Genomic DNA, 13354 nt, shown 5'->3' on the forward strand with positions numbered 1-13354 from the left:
CACTTCAGGCCCCTTAGTGCCAACTGGGCATTGTTTAAATGCTATGGCCTACCTGAGCATTGTTTCTGACCATGTTCATTCCTTTATGACCACCATGTACCCATCCTCTGATGGCTACTTCCATCAGGATAATGCACCATGTCACAAAGCTCGAATAATTTCAAATTGGTTTCTTGAACATGACAATGAGTTCACTGTACTAAAATGGCCCCCACAGTCACCCAATAGAGCATCTTTGGGATGTGGTGGAATGGGAGCTTCGTGCCGTGGATGTGCATCCCACAAATCTCCATCAACTGCAAGATGCTTTCCTATCAATATGGGCCAACATTTCTAAAGAATGCTTTCAGCACCTTGTTGAATCAATGCCACATAAAATTAAAGCAGTTCTGAAGGTGAAAGGGGCTCAAACACAGTATTAGTATGGTGTTGCTAATAATCCTTTAGGTGAGTGTACATTGAGTGTATAAATTAACAAACCAAATAAACAATGTAATATTTAATAACATAATAAATGACCCTGTCTTATCTAATGATGATATCAGGAGCATCATATTTAGATTTTACATTGATTTCAATCTTCGACATGAACTTACTCAGTCGATATTAAAAATGTGTACTGGAATAGATACCTATGCTTATTACCTCACGGTTCATTTAGTAAAAACAGCTTTTGGTCATTTCTATCAGTGACAAATTTGCTTTGAGTGTTGCAAGCATAAACCAATTCATCAGTGAATGGTGCTCACAAATTTCAGCTTTCCCCACAAGAGTGACAGCATTCCATGCAGTAACACCCCAAAGGAGTAAACAGCACCGGCTTGTGTGTGTAGTAGCAGTGAAGTTGTGGTTGTGGTTTTTGTGTACTGTATGTGATCAGACTGCGCTCACATCAACTACTGTTGACAGCACTGTCAGAGTCTATAGCTAAAACCTCTATTCTATCAAGGTCACCTTAACAGCACCTAAACATATTCAAGATCCTGCTTTTGGGCTTTAAACCTTCTTCTGGTTTGATTTAGACTTGATTTAGGCTGATTAAGATAAAACATATTATATATTGAAGAAGTAAATGGACAGAAGTGAGAGAGTTGATTGCCGTCATTGTCCCCACCGGTCACATACTGCAGGTACTTTGCTGGTCTGTGAGTAATGGATTGGGTAGATGTTCACATCCCAGACTTTAAAAAGAGAACATCCTTAAGATCCTCATAAATGGAGCCTTTTAGAGAGGCTGTTGTTTTTTAAGCATGTGTAAGCAAGTACAAAAGGTTTTGGGTTTGATTCTGATAAAACAATGTACACAGATTGAATGCACTATAAGATGCTTTGAATAAAAGCATCTGCTAAATGCATACATGTAATGGTGACTTGAGTCCATCCATTAATCCAAACATCCATTCATCCATACATCCATTGAAAGGTCTGTATCCTTGTGCTCATTTTTAAAGCTCTGGATTTCTATGTCCTCATCTAAACTGCTCCAGCTTTGAATGAAATCATTTGTGTCCAAGCTCATGTTCAAAGAGCCGTATTGCGTCTGCTCATCTGTCGTTGTTTGTTTGTCCTCGGAGAGCATGTTTGTTTGCTGTTGATGGCTTGTGAGATAACCTGCCTGTCAGACGAAACCCTCATGCAGATGGCTCTGAATGGAGCTTGAATGCATGTACAACACTTCCTCCAGACACACAGATACACACACGCGCACCGCAGCTGGCTAATTAGACAGTAGAAGACACAAAATTATAGCCCGTGTGTGTAATAAGCTGTCTATTTTCTATCTTCACATACTGGCTGCTTCAGGAAAATGGGCCTTTATTGGTCCCTGATGGCCTGGTCTCATATCCATTAAACTGAATAAGTGCCTGAAATAGCCCTTGTAGTAAGCAGTACGACGCAGGATTCCCTACCACAGCAGCCATCAGTGCATCTACAGGATCAATCAGCGGTGTAGCCCACACTCCCTCAGGGTGACCTCATGTTATGTCTCTTAAAATATGAAACTCAGCACCATTCAACGATCCTCTGTAAGCTCTTCGTTTGAAATTTATGCTACAGGGTTTGCTTAATCGTTAATATTTTATGCAGGTTTTTTAATGTAATCTTCGGGATGTTTTCAGCTCTTCCGCTAGAGGAGAATTACAGTGGGAAAGTGCTAGACTGGTCTGGGCTTCTTTGGTTCAAATGGACACGAGATCTAATTTTATGATATAAATTTGATCAAATCAACCAGAACAGAGAACTAAAAATGGCACAATAGTAAAAATAAGAGATAGTGCTTAGTAAATCTGTCTGTGTGAATCGACAGTGCAGTCCAAAGTCTGAGAAAGCATAAAAAATCTTAGTTTTAAAATCTAATTTAAACCTGTAAATATTCACAGAATGTTCTGCTTTGTACAGAAGGTCTGATTATTTTGGATTTTAAGAACATAAGATACTCTTTAGAAATAATTAAATCATGCTGGATTATCATACACTAAAAATTCTGTGTTGTTTCAACCCGTGTGTCATGTTCCTGCCAGTCTGTCACAGTAATTCATAGTTCATGTGGCAGGATTGTGGCTGTACCCATGTTTTGTGTGGTAGGACATGGCCTTTTGTTTGGGTAGTGTGCTGCCGTGTCTTGTCTCTGCCCCGTCCCCTTGTTTCCTCGTTAATGATTCATTATTGGTTAACTCCCCTCACCTGACCTTCCCTCATTATCTTGTTTAGCTTTTCCTATTTAAGGCCCCAGTGTGTTCTGTCCTGTGCTGAATAGTGATGCAAAGTCCAATTCATTTCTGCAAACCGGCTCATTAAACAGGTTCAAAAAGCTGATTCACCGGTTCCTGACGTCATCAAGAAATGACATCAGTACGCATTTATTTTCTAACTTCTTGAAACATTCAAATAAAGTCGTTTGTGTCAACACATTAAAACATTCAAATAAAAAGTTGTTTCTATAAAGGCATAGCTGATTTATTGCCTTTTAATCAATAAAGTTAGTAATGTTTGTGGTCACAGTTTCAATTATGGATCGTAAATGCCAGATACAACTGAACAGTAAAAGACACTGATGCAGAATTGCGGATATGTGTGTATAAAGAATAAATAAACTAGTCTTTTAATCTCATTGGTCTTCCTTAAACAACTACAATATGATTCTCATGCACAATAAATTGTACTAAAACTAAAGCTTTTTAATAAAACAAACATATCAAGAAATGAATAAAACAAGAAACTTCGCGCATCAGGCTGGTTCAAATCCACGGTGATTCATCCGTCAGAATCGTAGGCAATCCTCGCCTCGGCAGTCATCACCTTTTTTGGTTTTTTTTTAGTCCGACGTGGTATTTCAGCTGTGCATCCTGCGTCATCAACCCAGAACTTATGCCCAAAACTAAAGTTCGATTCAGTTCGATTTGTGAACCGGCTCTAAAGAACGATTTGTTCGAGAACCTAACATCACTTTAGTAGTTTCTGTTTTTATATCTGAAGTCTCCCTACATTATTACAACACAAACGTCCTAACCATAGTTATTTACTGAAAGTTGTACATTTTGCTTTTTAAACAGTTATTATACATTCATCTTTATTACAGTATCAGATTAGCAAACAGACCGCAGCATATTTAGTATTAATGACAAACGTGCTCATTCTGAAATCTAAATAAATAATCATGCTTTGTAACTTTATTTATACCCGTGTAATTAACAGAATGCAGCATTAACGTTTTTTATAAATTCATTATCCTGTCCGATTTAAACATAAACATTGCAAAAAACACCAGAATTAACAATTCATTTACCTACACATATCCTAAAAATGTATCTTGTGTGACTGATACACTGTAAAGCGGGTGAAATTAGATCATGATTTTGAATGGAAGTCAATGACGCCCTTTCCCGGTTGGGTATACCAAGTCATCCGCTCGAACTCTGCGCTGGCTTCACCAGTCATTTATATAGATCAATGGTGAATGGTTCTATTTATCACTGCACGCTTAGCAACACCCTTAGCAACCACACGTATCAGTTTGAGAATGGTTTTTTTTTTTTTTTTAGTTTTCATGCATATTACACATTGGAACTTTGTTGTTCACGGTCAGGGACTACTTTTATAGCGGAAGGAATGCTTTTATTGATACAATAAAAATATTTTTTTTACTTTAATATTGTGTGGTAACTGTTTTATAAAAGCAATAAGGTATGATACAGCACAGCCTCTTGTACCTTATTGCTAACATAAACTAATGATAGTCTCATCTCCTATCCCCTTCTAAAGCCAGTCATGGAAGTAAAATTAGCATGCTTTTAATTGCTGTAAATGTATGGATACCCTACATGATCAGTGTTATCTCAAAGAATAATTAACAAATATGAAAGAAAAGGTGTTTGTACTCTAAAAATACTTTGTAACAAACAAGAGATAAAGAATTTACAAACATGTGGAGAGCCAAAATGTTGTAGCACTCGGACAGCGCCATGAGTGTTTTGAAAAGTGTTACAGTACTTAAAAAAGGTTCTCATCTCATATCCACAGGCAGGGGCGCTGCTAAGGATTTTGGGCCCCATGAAAAGAATCTTGACAGGGCCCCCAACACAGCTGAGACTTTTTTCATATTAATTTACATAAAATCATGATCTTTTATTGTATTTTGACTACCAATGGGGTGAGAAAATTTTACTTGAATTAAGTGTTTAAGAAAAAAAAAATCTTATTTCACAATTTTTTTTCACCCCATTGGAAGATCATTTTGCTTGTTTTGAGGACAAATTCACTTAAATTGTATATTAATTTGTCTTAAAACTAGACTCATTTACCAAGGTCATTTTGCTCATCAAGAAAAAGCATCTTAATTTAAGAATTTTTAGATATTTCTACTGAAAACAAGACAAAAATACTAAGTAAGAAAGTCAATTTTTGCAGTGTGCAAAAAAAAATTAGCATCTGCTAATGGGGTAAGCAAATGAATTTATTTTTTATTTTTCTTGAATTTAGTGTTTAAGAAAAATGTTCAAGATTTTTTTGCTTACCCCATTGGCAGATTTTTTGCTTGTTTTATGCACAAAATCACTTAAATTTAATATTTGTGGTCTAAAAACTAGATTAATTTTCTTGGGTCGTTTTGCTCATCATGAAAAAGCATCTTTATTTAAGAAATCTTAGATATTTTTACTGAAAACAAGACAAAACTACTAAGAATTTTTTCTTAAATCATTTTTTGCAGTGTGGTAATTATCTTTAACACTAGAACAAACAAGGCGTCATTTTGACCGTTTTGAAATTTGCATAGTCAATAACTTTGTCTAAATAAATCATAAAGCCTTGCTGCTCCCTGACTTTTCCTAAAACTACATGCATTTTCATTAAAACTAGTTTAAATATTTATTGTGTGAATAAAAACAGAAATATAATCATTTCCATCTATAACGTCCACAGGCAGTCATTTTGCGCTGTTTAAATTGAGTTTTGCAAAGTTGATATTCTGCCGGCGCTATAAGTGAAGTCAAGCTGTGTTGCCTGGATTATACAATTTGGGCGGACTGAACCATTTTATGATAATTGAGAGGGGGGAAAGGGGCCCACGGAAGTTTGTGTTTCCTAAACAAATAAAAAAAATTTGATACCAGGAAACAGCAAATAGAATAATTTAAAGCTAATCATTTTTACTATTAAATATTTTTTTAGCACCACAATTTTGGGGGCTTCTCTGGGCCCCCTCTTACTCGTGGGTCCCGAGAATCGTCATTGTTTACCCCCCCTTTACAGCGCCCCTGTCCACAGGTACAAAGTCATCATATATAGAACATCCATGGGGTAGCATTTAAAAAACATTTCAAAATAAATGCAATATTTGCACATTGTTGTCCTGTTTATAGGTGGCGGGTTGAAACTAGCAAAAGACACAAGCATTGCGCATTGTGCTGCATTGCTCCGGGTGTATGATAGGGGCCCGTCGTATAATCTAATGATGAGATTAGGAGCATCAAAGTTTGACTTCAATCTTTGACATGACCTTACTCTGTCAATATTAAAGATATCAAGGTTAAAATATTAATGAGATGATTTTATATAGAAAACATTACATCAAAAAAATGACTTTAGCTTGGTTTTCACAGGCAAGGTCACATATTTGATCCAACAAACAACAGTTTTTTTAGATTGTAAATTATCAGGTTTTGCATAAAATTTGAGATCATTCCAGCTCATTAAACCATGGCATGCTGCCCATTTCATCAAAAGAGGGTCACGCATATACATTTTCCTGGCAAACTCTTATGCTGAGTATATAGTTTGTAATTTAAAAAACAGGAGCATATTTACTTGCACACAAACACACTGTTGAGGTCGAGTACATAATTTTACATAAGTTGCAGTAAATGACAGCTGGCTGACAGTGCTGTAGCACAGCTTTAACAGTGCTTTGACCCTCTGTTTAATATGTTGAGTAGTATGCACACTGAGACCTCTATAAGATAACGTTTATCCCCTGAGGTTTGGCAATCAATTTCTAGCAAGTTGCGTGAAGTGACAGGATACAAAAGCAATCGCCTGTCTGCATGGCTCCACGCTGTCCACTGTCACCCGTTTAAATATTCAGACCTGTACTAAAAGACTCGGATTAACTGATAAAGCGGTCGACAGGCTGCGCTCTGTTTCTCCCTCTCTCCTCCGTTTTTTGACTTACTTCAATCTTGAGGTAATGAGAGCATAAGCAAGCTGGGGATGAAGAAGCTATTTACATTTTTATTGATTTTTGAATGTGCGTTTAACGTTTATTTTTTATCTTTCCTCTCGCTTCAAATCCCACACTGCTCTGTTTATACTCATTGAGGATTGAAGATATTTTAGTCAGGAGCTATTGCACATTTTTCCCTCTCTTAATAGATCAAAGCAGAAACTGGGTCTGTCTTATGTAATTAAGACTACACATTAAAGAAAACAAACCCCTGCACACTCACACTGAAGTCCCAATGGGGCAGAGGGTATTTTTTATAATTAAAGAAACACAAACAAGACCTCCTTAACCATCCAAACTGTCCTCAGTGGGACAATATTATTGCCTGCGTTCCACTATGCTGTTTGTTTGTTTGTTTGTTTGCTTGCTTCCAGCATATATTGACCTTTAATAAAATTGACAAAATATTAATTGATATTAAAAAGCATTACCTCAGACGTATTACACGGCACTCTGGAACGCTTGATTTTAATTAGACAGTGGTGACATTCCGAGGTTTGTTATTCCCAGTTAAACCACGGGGCTGTTGAATGCTTTATTCTCATTGGTTGAGAAATGTGATAATGGTGATACTATATATTTTGATTACATATGTATTTATTATCACAAATATTTTCAACAAAGAATTGAAACATAGAATTCCCAGTTTTAACCAACACCCCGCCTAGGGTCGTCAATGGCTTTGAGGTTATCCTCGCAGAGAAATAAAGATACAAATGGGGCAAAACCATTTAAAAAAAAAGTACCTTCAGGGTGAATATTAGTACCTCAGAGATACATAGTTGAACTTCAAAGATAGTGGTACTTTGAGGGGAACATAACTGTACAGTAGGCTACAAGTGGTTCAACTTAAAAAAGTAAGTGTTCATGCTGCCTTTACATTTTTAGTTAATTCAAATTAGTAAACTTAGTAAAAATGTTGAGTCAACTAATATTTACGAATGAACTAGCACTTTATAAGTTGAACCAACAAATATTTTTGTATTAGGATGTTTTTAAAGTACTATGGAATCATAGGTGTGGTTGACTTCATGTAGCACTGTGCAGACCATTCGGCATGTAACATTACAGTTTCTTGAGAGCAATTCAAAAGCAGTACTGCTGTGTTGCTTTCGTTAATCCGTACAGGGCCGTGTGCAGAAATAGTACTAGTAATAAGCATTTAGCACTCTACTTCAAGCTACACTGTATCCACCGTAGGGCTTACATTGTTATGTAATAAAGCTTTATTTCAATACATCATCCATGAACGTGATTTCTGAATCCTATTGGATCGATTTCTATTAACAGTGAAGGTGAAGACTACTCTCATTGTTTCACGCTCTTTTAAATCGTCATCAAACTACGTCGTCGCTGTTGTTGTTAGCAAACTCTACCTGTGAAAATTACATATTGTGCCTTTAACTACATTACAGTGTCTAGAATGGTATAAAGAAATCAATATGTTATTTGCGTGTCCGTGTGTGTTGTAAATATATTCACAGCTAAAGGGCACTTGTAAGCATGACTAAGTATAGCCATTATAAAACAATTACCACAGAATAAAATATAAGGGCACATGATTTTATTAACACATTTATGAAGTGTCATCCTTCTGGTAGAAAATATCGTCCTCATCCAGTACATATGCCCCTAAGTATTTACATTAAGTTATTATACTGCTAACCCAGATATTGTCTTTACTTAAACAATAAAGTAAACATCACTGTTTTGGACTTAAAAAAAAGCTCTTATATTATTGATGTTGTTTTGTTGTAAACTATACTCTTGTGAAGTCACCGTTCAGGTGATCAGTGTTTACTTGCATAAACCTTGTTCAGCACATTTTATTGTTTTTCTCTTCACAGTACTGACAAGTCAAAAACGCAGTTTTGTGTTAGTTTCTGAAGAATCAAGTTTATTCAATGATTGACTTATAGTCATGATTTTTTAAAAATAGAATAACTCAATTAACTAAGTGGATATGTTGGACCGAGCAAGTAATATAAAAAATTATTTCAAATTAAATCAACCTAAAATGAATTTTACTGAACTTGCTGAATTAAGTCGGAATTAATTACATTTAATTTTAAGGTAAATGCTACTCTTGTTTTATTTCACATTAGGTTATTTTTATATGGCAACTGGTTTTCTCAAATTCTTCTTGAAAGAAGCTGAATACTTTAATTCGGAGGCTCGGAAAATAACATGTAATGCATGGATAAAGGTTGTTTTTGAAGAGTTCCAGCTCGCATGGGGAGTGTTTGATTACCTTGTGTACTGTGCGGATTCACTTGTAAAGAAGCAAGTCGATGCTGGATTTGCAGAGAGACTGTGATTAAAAGCACCACTAATATTGGATCTGACGAAAATGACATAGCAAGTAAGACATTTTACTTTATTTAAGTTACTGCGTTTCACTATTGCTTTGTTAGAAGAGATCGCTTGATATGTCCTGTTGTAACATCCGTGTCTAAATACGTATGTTTGACTGTTTTAATTTACTAAAAACATTAAACGATTAGTAAAGGTACAACACTTAACAATACGATTGTAATTTAACGGTAGAAATATGCAAAGGAAGGACTTATCCTCCGCAATTTAGATTCTGATGCCCGCTTACTGTGTTGTATACGGTAATTTAGGTGAGTTGCGTTTGAAAGGTCAAACACTCAACAAAGCTTTTTTATCATATAACTGTTGTATGTAACGTTACGTGTATCTAAGAGCAACCTCACAAGCACAATAGAAATATACAAAGTTATTGATAAGAGCTTATCAGCCGCAGTTTATAATCTGATGCGCGCTTACTGTGTTGTATACGATACTTTAGTCACGTCGAGTTTAAAGTTTTGTTTTTTACTTTACTATACGGATTGTCATTTATGTGTATCATCTTTAGCACCCATAATCTTTTGTGGCTCAAACATATATGTGTTTGGCTGCTATTTTCACACATTAATGTTTTTATAACATTTCCCCACATGTAATGACGGGGAATAAAGCTGTCCAATCATAGCAGTGGGTGTTTAAGTCCAGGTCTTCAATGCGGCCCGCCCCTTCAAACGAAGCTTTTCTCCAGAGAGCCACTAATCCATGTTACAAAATAGCCTATTACTTATTGTTTTTGATGTTTTTGAATGTAAAAAACACGCGAACATCATAAGTAGACCTCAGACAACAGTATAAAACAATAAAATCGACAAATTCACTGCCCCTTTAAGTAGCCTATTACTTGTCCGGGTGTATATTTTATAATAATTACATTATTATAAAATATATAATTAAAATGTACTTATTTAATCTATTACAATTTTGTTTTGGTTTTTTAATGAAACATATTGTTAAATCAACCTATGTGAATTTGTCTCATTTAAGTCGGGACTACATTAATAATTTGTGTTGTATTAAAGCAATATTTTGTTAAAACTGGGTGAGGATTTCCAGTTCCCTCCATGCTTTGCATGAGACTGAATAATGAGAGTAAATTATTAAAATAAAGGGTTATTTTATGCATTTTTTAAAACATTTTTAAAACATTTAAAACATTTTGTTGTTGTTGTTTTTTTAATGGCTATCATTGTGCAGACGAGTAAAGCCTTTGCTTAGGATGAAAACAGTCTCATTGACATGTCTCAGTTATTGTATCAGTTATTTGTATGTGTAGTGTTGTATGTGTTAATGCCTTTGAAAGCATTTATATTGAAAATGTTTATGCCATAATCAGCTTCTGCTTCAGTTGAGTGTTAGTTATGGTTAGCTACAAATCTACAAACTTTACATTGCTATCACACTGATTTTCCACCTGAGCTACAGTAAAATGCTATATAGTCATCTGTCTCTGACACAAAATCATATATACTGTACATATTTTCATCAAAATCATACATATTTTCATCTGACATCCCAAGCACTTACTGCATATCTTTCATAAAATCTATTAAATTCACATAGAGCTGTAGATTGGTGCTCATTGTGTGTTTAATAAAAGATCAGTCTGATCATAAACTGAAAATTTCTCTTTCTGTCTTTGTGCCCTTGTCTTATACTATAGGTCTGAATGAAAAGAGTGTTTGGCAATAACTTGCTCTCCCAGTATAGGAACTCACAATCTTTTGTTCTAAGACTTCCGTTCATTACAGATCTCTCACCATTAATGTGCTCTTAGATGAATTATAGCCGCCTTCCAGACCTCTCACCTTCCCCTTTATCCGATCTTCTTTCAGAGTGAAGTCTTAACAAAGCTTTATGACTGTTAACATTTACAATAAGTATGTTCTGCACTTACAGCATTACCAAAATAAACAATACAGAAAATAAATGATGTAAAGCAAATAAAGATAAACGAGGAACACGGTAAAAAAATATCTTCTGCTACTCTATCACCATAAGCATTGTCTGCATTAAACACATTATGAGTTATGTGGCAATATAAGGAAACTATAAAGGATGACAACCACGAGGTAATGATTGTAAATGTAGATTCGCGTGGCGAACGCGAGTTTTCGTTTGGTTACTGATGAATTTATCTTTTGACAGAAGGAGGGACATGCGAGGTGATTGCGGCGCACAGGTGCTGTAACAAAAACAAGATTGAGGAGAGATCTCAGACGGTGAAGTGCTCCTGTTTACCGGGGAAAGTGGCAGGGACCACCAGGAATAGACCCTCTTGTGTTGATGGTAAGTAAAGAGAAGTGACACTGTGGCCTAATCGTGGAAAAAATCTTAAAATACATCTTAAGTGTGTTGTTGTATGATATGTAAACAAGCTCTTGGCAGATGCACAAATGCTTTTTCAGCAGCTCAATGCAGCTGTGCTGCAGCTGTAAGGGTGGTGTGTGCTCACATCTGTGTGTAAAGACACCTGAAAAAGCAAGGTGTCTTTACACAGGAAAAGTTCACCCAAAAATAAAAATGTCTATTTTTTCATATGCTTTTATTTATTTGTGAAACACACCACTAAGCATTTCTGTCATTCACAGCTTTTACTACATAACACGCACAGGGGCTGTTAAACAAAATGTAAAAAACATGGCCTGTTTTTCACACAAACACTTTTAATATATCATCAGTGGATTTGGAAGACAGCGCTTTTGCTTTTTTGCACACTCCCTGGTTACTATAAACTATCGATTTATGTCGTGAGCTGTGTTATAATTCCTCAAATATGCACAATTGTGCTCCACATAACAAACAAAATGTACAATAAAAAAAATGAATGAAGCCCCACCCCTAAATCCAACGTCACTGGGCTCCAATTATACTAAAAGGTACAAATGAGATTGTACAAAGAAATATCCACCTGTGTTGGAATACCATAAAGGGGATAAAACAGTGACAGGACTTTCATTTGTGGATAAACTATTCCTTTAAGATCCGTTGTGTTTGAACAAGCTCTGTTCAGGGTCGCTCTTGCAGTGTCCCTGCCCTAGAAAAGCTCACATCCTCGGGGCTTTTCATTATTAATGCTCTGTCCTTATGACAAACGAGTGGCTGTAAACTAACACTTCTGGGAGAATATCTCACTCGCAACGCACCCCGAGATAATCAAGGATCATTAACTTTGACTGCGTCTCACAGAGGAGCACTTCACCTTTTCCCCATCTCAAACTGGTTAGGATTGCAATCTTAATCATACCATCATTCAGAAGAACAAATTTACCTCAATATAATTAAGGTATAAGGACAAAAAAATTCTTTAATGTAGGTCAGCATAAAAATTCTTCACATACGTCCCAGATCCTTTTTGTTTTTGTCTTTTGTGATGACTTTGGCTATCAATAAAAGCACCCTTTAAATCTTTGTGTAAAATATGAAGGGAGTGTAGATGCTCAAGAGACTCTGAAACTGAGAAAGTATATTAAAGTTTATAAGGCGGTTATGCCACATTATTACCACATTATTTTGTGACTCTCTTGAACAGTTTATCCTGATTGGTCAATCGTGAAAATTTGAGATGTGTTATTGTGTTATCATAAAAAACAAACACCCCTCATCTGGGTATTACGAGTAATTTTGACCTGTATTGCATATTTGTATAAAGGGCCAATATATGCTAATTTTAACAAGATATATAGATAAGTTTCTGGTGTGTCAACCCATTATCACGAAATAACGTACCTATAGTTACGTAATGTGGTGAGTGTTTTCCGCGACACTGACACGTTTTTCCGCCTTTTTGCTTGAACATGTCACATATTTCTGTTTACGTGTCACTGTCACGTATTTGTTAATCAACTGTTTTGTCCTATTTTCTTACCATTGTCACTTCGGTTTAAGGTTAGATTTACATAAAATGACATCCTTACCCAAACCCAACTCTAACCCCAGGCAACAATGGTTTAAAAATCATAAAATATAAAAAAAATAATGAAAAAAGGAGTAAAACAATACTTAAAGTGACATCCAAACGCAAACACCAAATCTAACCCTAAACCGAAGCCTCATTGGTTTGAAAATAGGAAAAAACAGTTGAGTAACAAATACATGACAGTGACACGTTAACAGAAATACGTAACATGTTCACCCAAAAAGGCGGAAAAATGTGTTGTGTCACGGAAAACACTCACAAAATTACATGACTATAGGTACATAATTTGGTGATACAGGGTTGGTCTAAAATGTAGCTGTTGAGTTAAGCTCAAAATCCCCCAC

General features: G+C 35.7%; 1 protein-coding gene across 2 annotated transcripts in view; it reads left to right on the plus strand.

Annotated features, from left to right (window-relative positions):
- The window catches only part of tafa1a (TAFA chemokine like family member 1a), a 52784-nt gene that overhangs the window by 32899 nt on the left and 6531 nt on the right, over window positions 1–13354 (plus strand). Inside the window, exon 3 of one of the 2 annotated variants that reach the window (XM_065286693.2) lies at window positions 11240–11380. In XM_065286693.2, the coding sequence (XP_065142765.1) occupies window positions 11240–11380 (141 nt within the window). The remainder of the gene's footprint in view (window positions 1–11239; window positions 11381–13354) is intronic. The other variant, XM_065286694.1, reaches the window with a different exon arrangement.

The sequence above is a fragment of the Paramisgurnus dabryanus genome, chromosome 21 (genome assembly GCF_030506205.2).
Source record: "Paramisgurnus dabryanus chromosome 21, PD_genome_1.1, whole genome shotgun sequence".
In the NCBI taxonomy this organism is placed as follows: Eukaryota; Metazoa; Chordata; class Actinopteri; order Cypriniformes; family Cobitidae; genus Paramisgurnus; species Paramisgurnus dabryanus.